This window comes from Phacochoerus africanus, chromosome 7 (assembly GCF_016906955.1).
Source record: "Phacochoerus africanus isolate WHEZ1 chromosome 7, ROS_Pafr_v1, whole genome shotgun sequence".
Taxonomy (NCBI): domain Eukaryota; kingdom Metazoa; phylum Chordata; class Mammalia; order Artiodactyla; family Suidae; genus Phacochoerus; species Phacochoerus africanus.
In genome coordinates this window covers 60,375,102-60,397,332 of record NC_062550.1, presented here as the reverse complement: position 1 = coordinate 60,397,332, position 22,231 = coordinate 60,375,102, and the positions used below count along the sequence as shown (strand labels likewise).

Genomic DNA, 22,231 nt, shown 5'->3' with positions numbered 1-22,231 from the left:
CTTTGGTAACCATAAATTTGTTTTCTATATCTGTGGGTCTACTTCTGTCCTATAAATAAGTTCATTTGTATCGTTCTTTTTAGATTCCACATATTGGTGATATCATATGTTATTTGTCTTTGTCTAGCTGACTTCACTTAGTATGATAATCTCTAGGTCCATCCATGTTGCTGCAAATGTCATTACTTTTTTATGGCTGAGTAGTATTCTATCATATTTATATACCGCATCTTTATCTGTTTGTCTGTTGCTGGACATTTAGGTTGCTTCCATATCTTGGCTATTGTAAATAATGCTACAGTGAACATTGGGGTGCATATACCTTTCCAAATTATAGTATTCCTTGGGTATATGCCCTGGAGTGGGATTGCTGGGTCACATGCTATCTCTACTTTTAGGTTTTTAAGGAATCTCCATACTGTCCTCTGTAGTTATCCTCATTTTATGGATAAGGAAACTGAGGCAAAGGTTTAAGAGTTTAAGTGATTTTGTGCGAATCAAACAACAGATTAGTTTTAGAGCTGGAATATGAATCCAGGCAGTCTGGACACCCACAGTTTTGTCCACTGTATCATATTTCCCCCCATTAAATATGTGTTATACTAGAGTCATGGGTTGAAAACTAATGAAACCAATTCTAGTTAAGTTAAGCTGCAAAATGATTTATTCAGATGATGTGGAGTGGCTCACTGAATCAGTAGAAAGCTTGGAGAATTTGGTTATAGGACCACTGCTGGTACTGCTGCCATTGGCCAGTGTGGGTACTATGCTGCTGGCTGGTGGCCACTGGGCGTTGATGCTTGGATCTGCTGTCATTGTTGATACTTCAGTACAGATGAAACTCTCTTACTGTTCTTATCTTTGCGTCACTCAGTAAGATTCAGAGGCCCAGTAGAAGCATTCATTTGATGGAGACCAGGCTGCATTTTAAAAAGGCCAGAATGGAGTTCCCTTGGTGGCTCAGTGGTTAACGAATCTGACTAGGAACCATGAGGTTGTGGGTTCGATCCCTGGCCTTGCTCAGTGGGTTAAGGATCTGGCATTGCCATGAGTTGTGGTGTAGGTTGCAGATCCTGCGTTGCTGTGGCTCTGGCGTAGGCCGGCGGCTGCAGCTCCGATTAGACCCCTACCCTGGGAACCTCCATATGCCACAGGAGAGGCCCTAGTAAAAGCAGAAAGACAAAAAAATTTTAAAAATTAAAAAAATAAAAATAAAAAGGCCAGATTTGGTCTTCTTTCTGATTTAATTGTCCTGGTATATTTTAGGCAGAATGGTAACAGGAAGAAATGAGAAATTCTCCAACATTGGTCTTTGAAGATTCGACATTTGCTCAGAAAACCTTGATATGTTATATGGTGAAATAGGTCAGTAAAATGATTTGAGGAGTCGGCAGTTAAAGAATGAGAAGACACTGGTTGAATATTTGTTAAATCCAATTAAGTTCTAAGTGACCATTTTTGGTTCATTCTGTTTGGATCATGGATTTAAAAAGAATAAATTCCAGGTGGCTAATAATTGTCATAGAATACATCTTTTTTTTTTTTCTTGTTATAGTTAACTATAGGTGAAGAAATTCACTGGATAGCAAAAGGTAATATGTCTTTAAAAAAGGCTGGTAATTTTGCTCATAAATAGGCTCAGGATCAGTATTTTAAAAATTTTGTTACATAGGCCAAAGTTCACTTTAACAAATGCTGTAAGAAAATGTTTTCAAGCCTTATCTGATGGCTCACTGATTGTAAGCACTAATCCATATAACAGAATTTCAGTGCAGTACAGGGAGTTGGGTCAGGCTATGAAACACGATTTGACTTTTATCACATAACACTTAGTCAAGATTCATTTTACTAGAATTCTGAGCGTAATAATAATCATGGTTAAACTTTTTGAGTGCTTACAATAAGACAGACAATGTGCAGGGTAGTGTGCGTAAATATATATTATGTATATATAAAATATATGTAATTCTCTTCTAATCCTCATAAACCCTATCTATAGAGGAAATATTTATTATTAACACTTTAAGGATGGAATTGAGCCTGTGAGGAATAACTTGCCTAAGGTCACACTGGCAGTGATGGAGTTGGGTTTTGAATCCACATTTGTCCGACTCCTGAGCTTGCCTTTGATGGCAACATTGTACAAGGGGAAAAAAATCATGAATTAAATCACATGTGAACTCTGGATTAGCATTCTTGAATTTTTAGAGCAAGAGATTTCCTTGTCACTAGTTCTTAGAGAACAACTTTTCTCTTTTTAGATTTGGTAACTCCAGAAGTGTCATTCCATCCAAGATTCATTCTCTGAGTTAAAAAAATATAAATTGTTGTTGCCACATAGTCTTTTTTTTTTCTTTTTGTCTTTTTCTGCCATTTCTTGGACCGCTCCCATGGCATGTGGAGGTTCCCAGGCTAGGGGTCGAATCAGAGCTGTAGCCACTGGCCTGCGCCAGAGCCACAGCAACACAGGATCCAAGCCGCTTCTGTGACCTACACCACAGCTCACGGCAACGCCGGATCGCTAACCCACTGAGCAAGGCCAGGGATCGAACCTGCAACCTCATGGTTCCTAGTCGGATTCGTTAACCACTGAGCCACGATGGGAACTCCGCCACATAGTCTTTTGCTCTTTATACCATTTTTATACATTTTCATATTAGAGGTGCAGGTAAGATGGTTTCCTTAGTTAAGTTGGGACGTGCCAGTAAGGTGGGTGGAATGGCATCTAAGATTATCTCTAATGCTCAAAACTACTGATTATTAGGGATTTAATATTCAATCCCCCCCCCTTTTTTTTAAATTTTTCTGGTCATGCCCACAGCATGCAGACCTGTGTCAGGGATAGAACCCATGCCATAGCATAACAACGCCAGATCCTTAACCTGCTAAGTCCCCCGAGAACTCCTTCAATTCTTTTTTTTTTTTTGTCTTTTTGCTATTTCTTTGGGCCACTCTCGCGGCATATGGAGGTTCCCAGGCTAGGGGTCCAATCGGAGCTGTAGCCACCAGCCTACGCCAGAGCCACAGCAACGCGGGATCTGAGCCGCGTCTGCAGCCTACACCACAGCTCACGGCAACGCTGGATCGTTAACCCACTGAGCAAGGGCAGGGATCGAACCCGCAACCTCATGGTTCCTAGTTGGATTCGTTAACCACTGCACCACGACGGGAACTCCCTTTTTTTTTCTTTTCTTTTCTTTTTTTTGTCTTTTTGCTATTTCTTTGTTTCAATCCTTTCTTGAAAAACTTGCGGGTACTTCTTAGAGGCAACAAATACTGAAATTTACCAAGTACCTTATAATAGAATCTTTGCCTTTATTTGTGTTCAGTTTTCGCTTTTGAGCTTCAAGTTAAGCTCAGGTTTTCTAGGACTGAGAGGGCAAGTTTTGTTCATCTTGTTTAACTTTCACCGTTTTGACTGGGTTTGCTACTTGAGACTGATTTTCAGTCTTTTATATGTACTTTAGTATACTTGGGAATTATAGAACTCTCTTCTTAGAGAGTTCCCTGGTGGTGTAGTTGGTTAAGGATTTGGTGTTGTCATTGCTGTGGTGCAGGTTTGATCCCTGGCTTAGGAGCTTTCGAATGGCACAGGCATGACCAAAAAGAGAAAAAAAAGTTTTCCCTATTCTAATCCTAACCCTTATTATGAATGTTTCTTTTGTACTCAATTTAGTCCATGTGCTAATGAAACTACTTCCTCTGAAATACATATACAGAAGAAAGAAAAACCCGTGCTCTTAGGCCTGGTAGAGTAGCAATAGCCTACATTTAGGAATGAGTGTGGCCAACTTGATACAGGTTAAGAGCCCACATCCACTGGTATCATTGTTAAATAATTTTTTAGAACTTTGCTCTTCATACTGATTTTGTTTGCTAAAGTTAAGTACTTAGAGTATGAGATGTTTTCACATTCAGTTTTATTTTATTGAATAGTTTGGTTTTTGATATCTATATCTATATTTATATGTGCATATATCATATATATATAAAGATACATGTGTGTGTGTGTGTATGTATATATATATATAATCCAGCTGTTTTCAGAGTGCTCTGTGGAGTGTTAGAAAACCACATTTGGTACTGGGGTCAGAGGTTAATAGATTGAAAGCTGCATCTCTGAATTCATCTACAGCTGGCTTTGTGTGCATATATCCATCACTACCTGGGCAGGCTCAACACTTTTTAGTCTGAAATGTAGACACATACCCTGGCAGACACTGGGGCAAGCTGTTATGTCTTTATTATCCTTAGCAGAGCTCTCAGAAGAGGCCTACTTTATATTCCAAGAAGAGAACTTATTATGTATGAATGGGAAAATTAATAAGGAAGGACCTGAGGACTTTTTACTTTAGTTTGCAAAGCGATATACCCTTGTATATATGGTAGATGAATTTCTTTCTTCTAAGTAACTATCATATGGAAGCAGTAGAAATTATTTGTAATTTGCATGTCATTATAGTCATATTTTAAAAGCTCCATGGCTTGGGACCTCCGGCCAGGGCTTAGAAACCTTTTCATGGTGGCAAACTAAGCATTCTCCGTAACAGGATGTGAACCACAACAGAATGCTCGAGGCGATATTAAATTGGGGTGATTTTTAGAAAGTGACAAATGGTTTGTTTCCTCAATCTGAGATGGGTTCTACCAGCTCTAAGTGGCTGCCAAGTTATGTTATCACTTGCCTGCTTTGTAACTGCCTCAATGATTTCTCTCCCCAGCCCTGTATGATGAGATTCGTCAGTTTCGCAAGGCCTGTGGGGAGGCTCATCTCAAAACCATCTTAGCAACAGGAGAACTTGGATCCCTTACTAATGTCTATAAAGCCAGTATGATAGCGATGATGGCAGGTAAGTGTTTTATGCTGAAATGATGGGTATGTATTGAATTGATGTGCTCAGGAGAAATAAGTGAAAGCTCTTGGCTATTTGCTAAAAGTGCTAACCACTTGAAAGGTTTTTTTTTTTTTTTTTGTGGGAGGGGTCTGATATTTTATGAATCCACGTATGGTGGGAAGTGGTCACAAACTTGGCTTTATTCCACGATTTTTGATGGGGTTTCATCACTGCACTATCCTTGTAAGGCAGTAGATGGCTCTCTTGTTAGTGAATTGCCTTCTGTGTTATTCTTTGATTATTCATTCATCAACATATGTTAGACAGGGATTTCTTTGACTTATTCCTCTCTGTAAATTTAAACATTTGGTTTTTCTCAGAGATATGTATCCATGCTGTCTAAGGCAGCCTGTGCTTTGGTTTGTGTTAATTTTTTTTCTTAAATTTAGGGCAATTGTCATTGTTTTTTAGTATTTTCAAACATAACTTGACCTATTCTTTATCTTCATGAATGCATGTGCCCAAGCTGGAAACTTGGGAGTCATGCCTGCTTTCGTCCTCTCACCTTCATCTGAATCAGTGAATGAATCTTGAGTGTACTCCTTTTTTTTTTTTTTTTTTTAATAACTGTATCTAATACATCTCCCTCTCTTCTCTGTGCTATCTTAAGCCACTGTCATTCCCCGCATGGATCACTTCAGCGGTCCCCTAACTAGTTTCCCTTGCTCTACTTTTGTCCCTTTTCAATCTGTTCTCCACACTGTTGCCAGAATGATCTCTCTTAAAATTGCTAATTTGGTTGTGTTACTGCTTGCTTAAAATCTTTCAGTGGCATCCCTTCATTTTTTTTTTTCTTTTTATTTAACTTGCTTTTTGGGACCGCAGGTGCAGTATAGGGAAGTTCCCAGGCTAGGGGTCGAATTGGAGCAGCAGATGCTGGCCTGCACCGCAGCTCACATCAATGCTGGATCCTCAACCCACTGATCAAGGCCAGGGATCGAACCTGTATCCTCATGGATACTAGTCAGCTTCGTTTCTGCTCTGCCACAGTGGGAATGCTCATCGCTTCATTTTCACGGTACAATGTGAAAGCCTCACTTCAAAAAAGGTCCTTCGCAGGACCCTGCTTGTGTTCTGTCACCTCTTCACAGTCCCTTGACAACATATGCTCTAGCTCTATGGAATCTAGCTCTGCAGATAACACCACCCATCTCCATCCCTTTTGAGTCTTTATACCTGCTGTGCTCCCTGCCTGGAATGCCTTTTGCCCAAATAACTCTCTCTAAAATCTTTTGTCTGTTTGTTTGTTTTTATATATATATATAATGATTTTTATTTTTATTTTTTTCATTATAGCTTCTTTACAGTGTTCTGTCAATTTTCTCCTGTACAGCATGGTGACCCAGTTACACATACACGTATACATTCTTTTTTCTCACATTATCATGCTCCATCATAAGGGACTAGACATAGTTCCTAGTGCTATACAGCCGGATCTCATTGCTTATTCATTCTAAAGGCAATAGTCTACATCTATTAACCCAAAGTTCCCAATCCATCTCTCTCCCCCCGGCCCCACCCCGGCAACCACAAGTCTGTTCTCCAAGTCTGTGATTTTTTTTTCCGTGGAGATGTTCATTTGTGCCATATATCAGATTCCAGATATAAGTGATATCATATGGTATTTGTCTTTCTCTTTCTGACTTACTTCACTCGGGATGAGAGTCTCTAGTTCCATCCATGTTGCTGCAAATGGCATTATTTTGTTGTTTTTTTATGGCTGAGTAGTATTCCGTTGTATATATATACACCACATCTTCCTAATCCAATCATCTGTCAATGGACATTTAGGTTGTTTCCATGTCTTTGCTATTGTGAATAGTGCTGCACTGAACATGCGGGTGCATCTGTCTTTTTCAAGGAAAGTTTTGTCTGGATATATGCCCAAGAGTGGGATTGCTGGGTCATATGGTAGTTCTATGTATAGTTTTCTAAGGTACCTCCATACTGTTTTCCATAGTGGTTTTACCAATTTACATTCCCACCAACAATATAGGCGGGTTCTCTTTTCTCCACACCCCCTCCAGCATTTGTTATTTGTGGACTACTTAATGATGGCCATTCTGACTGGTGTGAGGTGGTGTCTCATGGTAGTTTTGATTTGCATTTCTCTAACAATCAGTGATGTTAAACACTTTTTCATGTGCTTGTTGGCCATCTATATATCTTCTTTGGAGAAATGTCTATTCAGGTCTTTTGCCACTCTGTAACATCTTTGGATTCAGCACAGATGTCACTGTTTTCAATAACATTTCCCCGATATTGCTTTCTCCCCCACTGCTTGGGTCATTATCCACTCTGTGTGCCCCTCAAGTGTTCTCTTAAAACCCCTATCAGATAATGTATCATACTATATTCTGACTGAGTATTGGATTTTTAGGTGCCCTCTTAGTGGCTCCATGTTTTCATGAAGATACATGACTTCTCATGTCATAAATCTGGGCCTCTATTATAGTCACCCTCTAGATGTTTTCCTTTTTCTTTTTCTTTTTTTTTTGTCTTTTTGCCTTTTCTTGAGCCGCTCCCATGGCATATGGAGGTTCCTGGGCTAGGGATCTAATCAGAGCTGCAGCCGCCTGCCTATGCCAGAGCCACAGCAACCCACACCACAGCTCACCAACCCACTGAGCAAGGCCAGGGATCGAACCCGCATCCTCATGGTTCCTAGTTGGATTTGTTAACCACTGCGCCACGACGGGACCTTCTAGATTTTTTCTATGTGTGTACTTTTCGAAGACTCTTAGACCTAGCATCATTCTCTGGAACTCCACTGAGAGTCAGCAGACTAGGCATTAATGAGGCTATTGCTCTGGTCACTGCTGCTATATCCAAAAGATCTTTGTTCTGCTTGTCACATTTGGAGTGAAATCTCTGGAAACCTAAGGATAGAGAAGAAGAGTGGGTCATCAGTTATGTTGACATTTCAAAAGTCCCTAGTAGTAGAAGTTGCTGCCACTCTTAGGAACCTGGAAAAAGCCCATTGGAGTCTTTAGACGGGTGGCCGCCCTTCTCATGCTTCTTGCCGGATAAAGGTGTTAGCCCAGAATGCCATGGTCCAGGTTACAGTAAAGGTATATCCATTCTGTGGGGGCAGCCAACCCTGTCCTTACTTTCTGCACCTCCTGCTTGGAAATGGAATATGGTATTAGGTCCCCATGCTTGGACACTTCTGTTGTACTCCACCCATCACTTCCATAGACAGGTATGTGACTAGAAACATGCTCTGCGCTGTCACTTCCTGTCTGCTTGTATCCCTGTCCATGTGCTTGTTTATCTCCTTCATTTCTTCATCTAATTGGTATCTATTGAGCACTCACTGTGAGTGCTATAACTTGAGTATGTGGTGTGCTTTACCAGTTACTTTAATATTTCTTCACCTTCATCCCACCCCTGTAATTGATGAAGAAACTTAAGATGGAGAGACTTGTTTAGTCCCAAAGCTAAAACATCATCAGAGTCACTATTTGAACCCAGGTCCTCTGGCTCCAGGTTTATTGCTTTTTTTTTTTTTTCCCCTTTTTAGGGTTGCACCCAGAGCATATGGAAGTTCTCAGCCTAGGGGTCAAATTGGAGCTACAGCTGTCAACTTGCACCACAGCTCACAGCAATCCCAGATTCCCAACCCAATGAGTGAGAGAAGGGATCAAACCTGCATCCTCATGGATACTAGTCTGATTCATTTCCCTTGTGCCACAACAGGAACTCCTTATTGCTTTTTCAGTGGTAACTCAGCTGTCTTCCAAGTCACTGTGCTAGATCCTACTGTAAATTAAAGACATGATCTTTGTGAGGTATCATATGTGAAAGCTTTCTTTTCTCTTAAGAGGGTATATAATAGAGATGAAGTATTTTTTTTTTGAAGAATCTTTAAAATTTTAATAAATTTTGGACTATATTTAAGTTTCATCCTGTTTCTGTGGGGTTTTTTGAAAAATTGTTTTGATTTTCTTTAAAATGAACTTCATTGAAGTAATTTACATTCAATAAAATTCAACTGTTAATGTGTACAGTATGATGAGGTTTGACAATTTGCATATTCTATAATTCCAGAAATATCCTTTGTTCCTCTTTGCAGTCAGTTCCACTCTTTCAGCCTTTTGCTCCAGGTGCAATAACTGATCTGATTTTATCACCATAGATTAGTTTTGCCAGTTGTGGAACATTATATTTATACAGTGTGTACTCTTTTGTGCCTCTTCCTCTCCATCCCCCAGACCAAGGTAATAGGTTTGAGATCTGTCCATGTTTTGTGTATAAGAAGTTTGCTTAGTGGTTTTTCATTGTACAAATATGTGAGTTGCTAAATTTATTGATATAAAGTTGTTTATAATGTTCTTTTATTAATCCGATGTCTGTAGGGTCTGTAGTTTTATCTCCTTTTTTACTCCCAATGTTGGTCATTTTGTTTTCTTTCCTATTTGTTGTTGTTCTTTTGTTTTAGTAGAAAATAGAGTCTTGCTAGGGGTCTGCCAGCTTTATTAATCTTTTCAAAGAGCCAGTTTTTTGCTTTTTAAAAAAATTATTCAGTAAAAAACGTTTTCTAATTTTCCTTGTGATTTCTCTTGTTATTTGGAATGTAATTACAGTGTTATTTAGAATGAAATGTTTAATTTCTAAATGTTTTATGCTTCTCTGGATAGCTTATTGTTGCTGACTTATAACTTATAGTTCTGTTATGCTCAGGGAATATCCAGTGTAAGACTTTTTTGTCTTTGGAAATTCATGAGGTTTGTTTTATGCCCCAGTTTATGGTATATGAAGTATAAGCTTCCAGGTGCACTGAAAAAAAATGTCATTTTTTTTGTGGATCTCAGTGGTAGTGTTCTGGAATGTCAGTTAGCTCAAGTTGGTTGATCACACTTTTCGGATTTGATTTTGTTTGGTTTTATTTTGGCCTGATTTTGCTATTAGCTGCTGAGTGAGTTGTTAAAATATTCAAATGATTGTGGATTTGTTTATTTATCCCTTTAGTTTTGTCGGTTTTTTTCTAAATGTATTATGGAGCTCTGCTATTAAGTGTAGACTCTTTTAGGATGGGCATGTTTATGTGTTGAAGTAGGACATTCATCCCTTTTTATCTCTGATACTAGTCCTTTGTCTGAATGTCCATTATATCTGATATTAATCTAGTCACATCAGCTTTCTTATGCTTATCATTTTAATAGTAAATCTTTTTTCCTATCCTTTTATTTTCAGCCCATCTGTGGTTATATATTTAAAGTTATCCCTTGTGAACAGTCTTTTTAAACATTCATTGTGGTAATCTGTGCTTTTTAATGGAAATGTATAACTCATATGCATTTCACATAATTATTGATATGCTAGGGTTTAAGTCTGTCATTTTGCCATTTGTTTCCTCTTCTGTCTGACCTATTTTTTGTTTCTCTTTTCCTGCTACCTTTTGGGTTCGTCAAATATAACACTTCACGTTTTTCTTTTCTTTTCTTTTCTTTCTTTTTCTTTTTCTTTTTCTTTTTCTTTTCTTTAGGGCTGCACCTATGGCATGTGAAAGTTCTCAGGCAGCTCAGGGCAATGCTGGATCCTTAACCCACTGAGCAAGGCCAGGGTTCAAACTCGTATCCTCGTGGATCCTTATTGGATTCTTAACCTGCTGAGCCACAACCAGATCTCCCATTTTATTTTATTTTTTCCTATTGGCTTTTTATCTACAACCTCTGTGTATTTTTCTGGTGGTTGCTCTAGCAATTACAATATGCGTTCTTAACTTATCACAGTCTACTTAGAATTAATTAACATTAAAGGTGTACCTTAGAGATATTACAAGTTTGGTTCCAGACCACTGCAAAGAACTGAATGTTGCAATAAAACAAATCACATGAATTTTTTGGTTTCCAAGTACATATAAACATTATGTTTACCCTATACTGTAATCTATTAAGTATGCCATAACATTATATCTAAAGAAATAATATACATAATTTAACTTAAAAATACTTTTTGCTAAAAAATGCTAGCATTCATCTGAGCCTTCAGTGAATTGTAATCTTTTTTGCAGTAGTAACATCAAAGACTACTGATCACAGATCACCTTAACAAATATGGTAATGAAAAATTTTGAGATATTTCAAGAATTACTAAAATGTGGCACAGAGACACAAAGTGAGCAAATGCTTTTGGAAAAATGGAAACAACATACCTGGTTGACACAAGGTTGCCACAAACCTTCAATTTTTTAAAAAAAACCAGTATTTCTGAAGTGTAATAAAGTGAAGTGCAATAAAATGAGGTATGCCTGTGTTCTACTTTTCACTTCTTAAGTCACAGATGTAAGAACTTTATAGCAGTTCCATTTGTACCCTCATTAGTCTTTTAAATTATTTTAATGTTCTTTTTCTTCTACCTATTTATAAACCCCTCTTTAAAATAATGTGATTTTTGTTTTAATATCATTTGTCTTTTAAGGAAGTTAAAAGGAAAAAAAAACTAAGCAAAACTAGTCATTTACATATCATTTCCATCTTTTTTCCTTCCTATGATTAATTTGTTCAAGTGTTGTTCATTGGAACATATCTTCATTTCACCCCCATAGTTCAAGGATAGTATGCTGAATATAGTTTTCGGTTACAGTTTTGTTTTTATTTCAACCCTTAAACATATCATTCCATTTCTTGGAATTCCATTTCTTTGTGTTTTCCTAATAAGTAATGTTTCCTCCTATTCTTGCTGTGGCCAGTCGTATTTTCTTGTTATCTTTGTGTTTCACTAATTTGGCTATGATATTCCTAAGTATGGTTTTCTTTGTATTCATTCAGCTTGTAGTTTGCTGAGCTTCTTAATTTGTAGGTGGTAGTTTTACACACAATTTAGGACATTTTAAAAAATAGTTTTTCAGATATATTTTCTGCCTACTCTTCCTTCTAGGACCCCAGGTGCCTGAGTGTTAGATATTTTCTCACAGGCTGCAATATCTTTTTAATTTTAATCTTTTCCCCCACCTGTTTTTCTAATTAATTTACATGGCTCTTTCTTCAAGTTCATTTACCCTAATTTTTTATCTTAAATTTACTTTTGTGTCCATCCAGTGAAATTTATACTCATGTACATTTTTAGTTTTAGAATCCATTTGATTTTTTTTTAGAATTTTTATTTCTCTGCTATTTCCCTTTTTTTTTAAACTCATTGAGATCATGTTTCTTTTTTCTTTTTATTTTTTTAAAGGAAATAAAATACTTTATTTAAGAAGGAAAAATATAAGAATTACAATGGATTGGTCATCAGATATCATGTAAGCAGGAAGAAAGTGTAGTGAAATATTTAGTGAATCAAAAGGAAAAAACAAACAAACAAACCTAAAATTGTATAGCTAGAAAAATTATCCTTCAAAAGTAAAGGAGAAATAAGTACTTTCTCAGATAAACAAAAGCTGAGATAATTAATTAGCAGCAGCAAAGAATTACAAGACTTTTTTTTTTTTGCCTTTACTAGGGCTGCTCTCGTGGCATATGGAGGTTCCCAGGCTAGGAGTTGAATCAGAGCTGTAGCTGCCGGCCCATGCCAGAGCCACAGCAACGCGGGATCCGAGCTGCGTCTGTGACCTACACCACAGCTCACGGCAACGCCAGATCCTTAATCCACTGAGCAAGGCCAGGGACCGAACCTGCAACTTCATGGTTCCTAGTCGTATTCGTTAACCATTGTGCCACTACGGGAACTCCTACAAGATATTTTAAAATAAGTTTTTCAGGGTAAAACTAATATGACCTAGACAAAAATACTGGTATCTACATCGGAAAGGAATATAATTAAAGGAGGAATAAATGAAAATAAAATAAATTTGTATTTTTTTCTTAATTAAAAAATATTTAAAGTAATGTTAGTAAAAATCTATTAAAGTACTTTAGATATGGATGAATAGTATAATGATAGCAAGGCTCAAAAGGGAGGAATTATACTCTGCTATATGTTGCCTGGACTACAAATGAAACAGTATAGTGTTATTTGAAGGTGGATGTGGGTATATATTTCAGTCTAAGGCAACAACTAAATCAATTAAAAATAGAAATCTCATTTGTATGCAAAAAGAGGGAATAAAATAGAATTATGTACAATGCTCAATTAAAACCAAAGAACACAGGAAAAAAAATAGTAACTACAATGAGGAGAAAGCAGTTACAAATGTAGTAGATGTTAACCCAATTAAATCTATAATCACCTTATATGTGAATGGTCAAACACATCAATTAAAAGGTGGTATATTCAGAGTTAATAAAAAAATGACACCACGTGTAAATAGTCTACAAGAAACCCACTTTAAATATAAAGATTCACAAACACAATAAAGACAGAGCATGAAAATACATTAAAACACTATAAGAACTGCAAATAGAAATAGACAAACCACTATTACAATTGAAGCCCTTATCATACTCTTTCACTGATAAATTGATTAAGGAAGAAAATCTGTGAGGATAAAGTTGACCTGAACAGCATATCAACAAACCTGATTTAATTGGATATTACAGAATATTTCTTCCTAAAACAGCATGACATATTTTTATAAAGCTCACAAGGAGTACTCATCAAAATAGAAACAAATTGAGTGATAAAACATCTTAAGTTTAAAACACATAGAAATCATACAAAATATATTTTCAAAATACAGTGAAATTAAGTTAGTGATTAGCAATAGAAAGATGGACCACTCGGCTGCCCAGGCACTCAGGAAGTAGCAGCAGTGCTTCTCCTCAGGCTGACTACCTGCATTGCCTGCTTAGGAGCCACAGTGCTAGTAACCACCACACACTCAAGCATCACAGAGCAGTCGGACTAGAGCATGCACCCCTGTCCCAGGCCCCACCCCATCCCTCTTAATGACTTGTTAATTGGCACAGACACCACTGAAGGGACTCACTGGCATGGAATCCAAGTGGAATTTGGATTTGGAGAAGAGTTTCTTTCTTTTTTTTTTTTTTTTTGATATTTACAGATTGCCTTTTATTTTTTTAATTTTTTTTCTTATTAATTTTTTTATTACTCAAACGAATTTATCACATCTGTAGTTGTATAATGATCATAACAATCCAATTCTCTGCTATTTCCTTTTTTTTTTTTACTCATTGAGATCATGTTTCTATTTTTTCTTTTTTCTGGCCACTCCTGAGGCATGCAGAGGTTCAAACCCATATCACAACAGTGACCAAAGCCACTGCAGTGACAATGCCTGATCCTGATCCTTAACCTGCTGTGCCACAAGGGCACTCTTGAGATCATATTTTCTTTTAAATTCTTGAACATAGTTGTAATAGCTGACTTAAAGTCCTTATCTGGAATTTGTATATCTGAATTATCTTAAGGCCTGTGTTTTAGGCACTTAAGTCCAGTGCCTAAAAATAATTGCCTTACATATATTGTTCAGTTATATAGTTAGCAGGAGGGCAAGTCTGGTAACATTTATTCTGTCATGTTTGGGATTTTTTTTTTTTTTTTGGTCATTTTGCCTTTTCTAGGGCCGTTCCTGCGGCATGTGGAGGTTCCCAGGCTAGGGGTCGAATCGGAGCTGTAGCTGCCAGCCTATGCCAGAGCCACAGCTACGTGGGATCCAAGCCGAATCTGCCACCTACACCACAGGTCACCACAATGCCGGATCCTTAACCTACTGAGCAAGGCCAGGGATCCGTCCCTAAACCTCATGGTTCCTAGTTGGATTTGTTAACCACTCAGCCATGACGGGAACTCCATGTTTGGAATTCTTCATGGTTGTTATTTTCTCATTAATTTAACAGTAAAATCTCAAAAGGAAAGAGCTTTATCATTTACATTCATAATAATTTTTATCTGGTAATTTTGATGGCCACTTTTATTATTACAAACACAATTTTCTCAAGAGAGTAAGATAGAGATACCTAATTATGTCAGTCTGATATTATACGTGATTGTAAGTAAAAACTTAGCCAGAGTGTGTTTACATTTTTGGTCAACTAAATGATTAGTAGGCTACTTTGGGTTTAATCTTGTTTAGGAATCTTTCAGAATGTTTTAGGGGAAGGAGCCATGGTCATAGGAGTTAGAAGACTTGGACTCTTGTTCTGTCTTGCAGAATTTGTGACCTTGAACAAATAAAGTAATATGATTATCAGTTCAAATAAAGTAATGCATGGTATTTGGGATAGCTGTAGGAAATAAAAGCTCTGAGCTGGACTTCATTCTGTGCTGATCCCAAAGCTTACTGTGTTAGTAGGATTGTTCAATAGATCTTATTTATGAACTTATTTTGCCAGCTTTTGACTCTGTCAAAAGAAAGGTGTTAAAAAAAAAAAAGCTGTTGATTTGTTGAGAATTGCATTTATATATGGCCCAATTAATTTTTTTATGGTACACTTCTCAGCTATGATTATCATTGCTTCTAATTCTCTTACAATGGAAGTCATGGTGGCCACCTCAGCTCTTCAGATGTGTATGAGATCACTTACTCATCCGCCACAATGGTCCTCCATGATCCAAAAGCAATCCAGAAACCAAAAAAAAAAGGAAAGAAAATAAACTTCATAGATGAAATATATGTGATATAGCCTACAATAATAATAATAGTAGGTAACATTTCTTGAGCATTTACTATGTGATAGGTGCTGTCTTAAGGACTTTGTATATCTTTACACTTAATCGTCACAGCAGCTCTACAAGGTTACTCTTCTCTGGTAAAATAAGTGCATCAGTTAAAAGAACCTCTTTGCTGCTGTTCTGTATGATCATTATTGCTATTTTTAAATATTCCAGGTACTTCTGTCTTTGTTCTGTCGCTTCCTTTGTCTGTTATAGCCTTTTCCCTTCCTGTTAGCTGTTTTTAAGGATTTAAATAAAATTTTCATACTCTGTTATATCCCTCCATCATCCTTTAAAGGCAGAATTAATTGTTCATCCTGTCCCACTCCTAGGCCAGTTACAAATACCAGTAGCATTTATTGTATAGCATCATCGTCAGATGTTTTACCTGTTAGTTTTATTTGCAAAATTATGAATATCCTTGAGGCCAAGAATTATCTTACTTATCTGTATTCCCCTGTGATTACTACCATGTCTGGTATCTAGGAGAGCCTAAGGAAATATTTTGGAATACAAAAACGAATGAGTAAGATAGAAATAAGAAACAGTGAAATCAGGCAAAGTGAAGTTAGATTAGATTAGATCTAGATTCATCTTTCTGGCTGTGCCACAACCTTGTAGAGTTGTAATATTTTGTTTTTAGAGCAAACTTTTATTTTAATTGAACAAAAAGATAGAAAACTTACACCTTTGACAAGGCATGGTTTAGGCAATCCAAGCAGTGTTTTGACATATAAAAGGCTTGTGAGGATTCTGAGATAGTTCTAGATGTAAGGAAAGATCAAGGAAAACTTTTTGCCTTGGCTTTTTGGTTAAAGAAAATGGCTCTTACTTTTACACTAGCAGAAATGCAGTGAGAGAAATACAAATAAAGGAGGAAGTGACATCGGTGTAAAGAATTTGAAAGGAATATAATCAGGAAAGAGAAATGAGAGCCATATTTTTTTCATCAAACAATCCAAGAACAAGGTGATAGGAAGTAAGATAGAAAGAGAAACATGCTTATAGAAAAAAGAAGTCGAAAGCAGGTCAATCTACTGCTTAGGGATTTCAGCCCAGCAAATGCACACATTAAGAATAATGCCAGAATGTGGAAGAGTGGCTTTATCTTGCAGGAGCCGTGGACTGTTCGCACACATGCAACAGCTAACAAGCTCTGCTCTGAAGTTATGCTAGACCTTATCTTTGGAAATAATGTGGGCATGATAAATAAGGTTGGAGTAAAAAAGCACTAAAGATGCAATCATCATGTCATCAGGTTTGAATTGCTGATGAAGATCTGTGGGAAGAGTACTAACACAAAAATATGGGGCTTGAGAAAAGCAGATCTTGAAGGGAATGCAAAATGAGTTTTGAACTTGGCTGGGATTTTGTAAGGTATAGGAAATCAAAAGTGAAAAAAAGTAGCAACCAGGGAGGGAACACTCGAAATTCAGCCCAATAAGATCAAAGTAATACAGAAACAATGAGATGAAGGAGAGAAATAGAAGAACATAGAAGAGAAGCCACTAAATAAAATAAAGGGGAAAAAGAGTGGGAGACTTGCTATGACGGAAGGAAACCAAAACTCTAAAAAAAAAGCGTGATTAATAGCAAATTAACATCTAAGTTTTTTTTAAAATATGAATCAAATAGAATAAATGACAGGGTGGATGTATTTTTCTAAAGACTGTCGCAAGCCATATTGAGTCCTGCGTCTTAGGCTGCAAATCTTTGTATCCTCAAGGAGTATTGATCCAGATGGCACATCTAGACCCCTGTGGTGTTCCAGCCTGTTTTTTTTTTTTTTTTTTTTAAATAAGACCTTGCCTTTCATAGGAAGAGCATATAATTTATGAGAAAGTATGCTGCAATTGGAAGTTTATCACTGGGGAAAGCATAAGAATATAGATGCATATTAGGTTAGGAGGTAAAGAATTTAAAGTGTAAATTTATTTACAGTTCCTTAAACTAGCCCTGAAAATTAAACCACCTACAGGTAAAACCTAATTAACATGCCAGCTCATTCAGGGAGTCAGTTGAAATTCAGGCATCCAGAGGAAAAATTTCAGAAAGTTTACCTTCACCTACTCACCCACACCCTCCCCATCCTTTTGTTGAGTATAAAATAAAAAACTCTGCAGAAGAAAGAAGTTATCATGTTTTCTGGCTTCCCAGCAGTTGCAGGAACTACTGATGGTGCATTTTGGTATATGCATGCCATTTTAAAGAAAAGGTTAAATCTATATAACATTTAAACATAAAGCATTTTCTATGCTTCTTCATGGCTGGGCTTCTAGGAGGAAAAAAAAAGAAAAATTTGTAAGCTTAGTTTTTTATGTGCTATATACTATGTAAAATTTTACTGTGTGAAATTTAAACAAAATGTAGCCCACCTTATTCCAAAGTGTGTAACTGCCTTCCGCAGACCTAACTCACCTAGAGAAATTCCTGGGCACAAAGGCTTGCACATAAGTGCCTACAGAATGCTTGTCGATAGGTTAGGTCATCAGGTACAGAGACACAGATACATATATTTGTAAACAAAATGTATAAAATTTATTTTGTAAAAAAAAGTCTTTATCTTCTCAGTAAAAGAATAAGGAATTTTTTTCCCTTTTCTTAGTGAAATTCTAGTACATGACATAGAGGTGAGTCCTGAAGATATTTGCTTTTGTCTCTGAGATTCTATTATTTCATTTGTCTTTAATTCCTAACACATTAACTTATGTTATTTATAGTTTAATGTCTGTGCTAGGTAGTTACTGATCAATTAGCAAATTCTTATATTATAAATGCTGGGAAATTGGAATCCTTGAATGGGTCCCTCAGTACTTTGCACCAGATAGATATTCGATGTACGTACTTATTGAATGATTTCATGAATAAAGGTTAGTAAGTCATGTGACAGTAGTAGTTTTTTCTTTTTAGGGCAGCACCTGTGGCATTTGGAGGTTCCTAGGCCAGGGGTCGAATTGGAGCTGTAGCCACAGCAACGCCAGATGCAGGCCACGTCTGTGACTTGCACCATAGCTCATGGCAACGCCAGATCCTTAACCCACTGAGCAAGGCCAGGGATCGAACTGTGTCCTCATGGATACTAATCAGATTCATTTCCGCTGAGCCATGACAGGAACTCTGTCAGTAGTAGTTCAGTGAATTCCTTTTGCAGTTGTCCTCAGAAGGAAATGGGGGAGGCATCTTAGCAACCTTTGATGGCTGGAGAGCTGAAGCTCGGAAGCTAAGTGACTAGACGAAGCCACACATGGAGGATGTGGAAGAATTCTGAAGGATTCTTGATTCCACATTCCATGCTTATGTTATCACACAGTCCTGCTCTGCACCCTGCAGTTGATCTGAATGTAAGATTATGTTTAACCTTTGGAGGCACAGGTATGTCTAGAGTCACTGAATGAGATTTATATGTTGAACTGTACTTTTCTATTGAGGACAAGAAAAATAAGAGCAGAGAGATTGTTTGGAGAAAAATTATAGAAGTGGTGGACATGAAATAAAGGAAAGAGAAAGGTGAGAGCAAGCCCAGGGCCCCCATGATCCTTGAAATGAAAAGGAAGATTGCAAGAGGACCCTGACTCAGGTGGTTCCCACTGTATTTTTGCGTTTACTTGCCTTGTTGACGGTCCCACGTGACACACTTGGAACATAAGTAGGGTCATGCTAACAGCTGCCACTTGAGTTCTGTACTAAGATTCTTGTCTATTTTCAGATTTCCCTCCCTGGGGTGCTGAGGGAACACTTAGGGAGCAATAGTGAAAGTGGACCTTTTTCTTGTCTGCCTTCATGGGAGAGATGTCAATGCTGAGGGCAGCCTGAGAATGAAGGAGCAGAGGTGGTCAGATAAAAGTGTGTGGGAGAATCCAGTGGTGTTGGAACACCTGGAGAGGGATGTCCCAGCATAGGGTGAGAGCAGTTGAAACTTTTCCATGAAGAGTGATTGACAGGAATGGGGACATCTCCCTTAAGAAGAGCGCGATCACTGGGTTTGTGATGTTGTGTTCACATACTTGTACACACACACATATGTATATATATACACAAAAAGATGAAAAAGCATGTTTGTTCTCTATTATCCCAAGGTAGGAGGACTGGAACCATTCTTTAGAAGTTATACAAAGATGGATTTTAGCCTCATTTAAGACAGAGCTTTGTTAAAGTTCAGGCTTTTTGGAAATTAGATCGGCCAGGTCAGGAGGTAGAGGGTGTTCAAAGCACAGGCTGGATGACACCCCAGTGGAGCCAGTGTTAGAAACGTGATACTCAGCGGTCACTAGGAATAATTTCTGCTTTGGAGTTAAATGTAACCCTAGAAGGAGAACAGTCTTATGTGAGCCTTTGGACCTAAACATTAAATGTGATTCTCTGAAGTCAAGTCTGATCCTAGAGGAGAAAAACATTTCACACACAGGTGGTGTGTGGGGGAACTTTCCATGTAGATTTCAGTCCAGGTTAGACAGAGGCCCCAGATATGGAATTAATGGAAAAAGAGGGGAGGGTGTTGCTTTCCTGGGGCTGCCATAACAGTGTACCTCAAACCAGGTGGCTTGAAACAATAGTAATTTATTCCTGCAGTCCCAGAAGGTAGAAGTCTGAAATCAGTGTCCACGGGGCCATCTTCCTCTGAGGTCTGTAGGGGAGAATCCTGTCTTGTTGGAAAGCTTCTGGTGTTTGGTAGCAGTACTTGGTGTTCCTTGGCTTATAGATGCATCGCTCCAATCTCTGCCTCTGTCATCACATGGCCATCTTCTCCCTGTGTATGTCTTTCTCTTCTCTTCCTATAAGGACGTTCCCCCGTACTTAGTAAGTCCTTCTCTTTACTTAAAATAATTGTGTTTGCAGTGATGCTGTTTCCAGTAGGTCACTTTCTGAGGTACTAGGGGTTGGAACATCAACATATCTTTTTAGGGGGCACAGTTCAACCCGTAACAAAGAGAAGTAGGGTTCTTGCCCTATGGTTCTGTTATTTCCTGTGAGGACCTGAAGAAGTTTGAGGAAAATACTTTTAGTCAAACCAGCAAACTTAAATTCAGGTATAAAAGATTGATTTTTCCCTCAGAGCAATGTTGGATGGCTTTGTGGATCGGGGAAATCTAGTAGATATTAAATATTTTTATCTGCAAAAAGCATTTGGTAAGGTTCTCAATGGGAGATTAATGGCTAAAATAAAGAATGAGGCATTAGGAGATAAATTTGCTTATGAGCAAGAGACAGAGACAAACAGTCAAAGGAAATACTTTTTAGATTGGAAAGGAGTGACATACAGCACAAGCCAGGAATCAGTTTTGGGACCTATGGGTTTTTCACTTTATTTTTATTGGACTTTGTAATAAAAATACAGATCTTCAAACAGTCCAAGACAGAGTGAGTAATACTACAAGCATCAGTAATCAAAAGTTATTCTCTATCATAAACTAAATGACTGATAATAAATACTGACATGAGACTACACAATGTACCATAATATTATAAAATGGAAGCAAGCGATTCTCCTGTGTTCTTTTTTCTTCTGCATGGGTGGATATTTCTTTATTTGCTTTTCAGAAAATATTTGCAGGTTTCTAGGTTTACTTTATAAGCTAAATCAATGAAAAAAAATATTTTTTTGAACTTGGAAAGATGTTTTAACTAAGAGAAAAATTGGTTGAAGCAAGACAAGCGTTCTGTTGTCATCCCTAGAATAAAGAAATGAGGGACCTTGTGTATTAAATTGCTCAGCAAGCTATTGAGTAAAAAGACTTGAGGAGCGAGGGGGCATTATTGAAATCATCAGCTTATTCTGAAGCCCTGGCTTTAATGGAAGCAAATGCAAAAAAGGCATTGTTAGAATCATGAAACTACGTGTCTGAGGGAGTGAAATATTATAGTATAGAAACTTTTTTTCTTTTCTTTTTAAAGAATTGTAACATAATGGCTTTAAAAAAAATCTGTAAAATCCAGTGATTGTATATGTAACTTCTGTCCTCCCAGGAACTAGTTAAGTATGTGGAAAACATACTTTTCAAATTGGAATTTTGCCTATAACTCCTTCTGTCTCAGTCACTAAAAGGTCTTTGCGAATTCCTGTCTGTCTTTTCTTGATTTGTACATTGTCAGATAAGCCAAGAGAAATAGAGCAACTAAACATTCAGAAGTTAACTCATAAAAGTTCTCAATGCCTCAAAAACTGGAAGGGATGGGAATTCCCTGGTGGCCTAGCAGTAAGGATCCAGCATTGTCACGACTGTGGCTCGCATCACTGCTGGGGCTCAGGTTTGATCCTTGGCCCGGGGACTTCTGCATGCTGTAGGTAAGGCCAAAAAATGTTAAAACAAGAAAGGAAAATAAAACGGGAAAGTGTTATAAACTATAAAGAAGCTTCATTCATCTCAAAGCCTTCATTTTACAAAGGAGAAAATCGAGATCCAGAAAAATCAGATTCATGAGGAATTTGTCCAAGGACAAATAACTCAAGTCAAAACAGTCTAGAACAAGGTTCTCAACCCGGGCTGCCTATTAGAATTTCCTCAAGGGCTTCTTCCAAAAGCTGCTGAAAAGATCCTGGCACCAGAGAGTCTGATTATAGTGGTCTTGAATGGAGCCAAGAGAATCAGCACTTTTCAAAATTTCCCCCAGAGTGTTTACTATGTAGACAGAATGGGAACCTCTGATCTGGAATCTGAGTTCCTGATCTTAAAGACAAGAGTTCTTTCCACTCACCCTGGTAGTTTATACCCTGGTAGTTTAGAAATTAGAGAGAGGAGTTCCCATTGTGGCTCAGCGGTAACAAACCAACTAAGATC

At 37.6% G+C, this 22,231-nt stretch overlaps 1 protein-coding gene across 2 annotated transcripts in view; it reads left to right on the top strand.

Annotated features, from left to right (window-relative positions):
- Positions 1-22,231, top strand: part of DERA (deoxyribose-phosphate aldolase) — a 116,003-nt gene that overhangs the window by 61,509 nt on the left and 32,263 nt on the right. For both annotated transcript variants that reach the window (XM_047787475.1, XM_047787474.1), the window contains exon 6: positions 4,722-4,850. In XM_047787475.1, the coding sequence (XP_047643431.1) occupies positions 4,722-4,850 (129 nt within the window). The remainder of the gene's footprint in view (positions 1-4,721; positions 4,851-22,231) is intronic.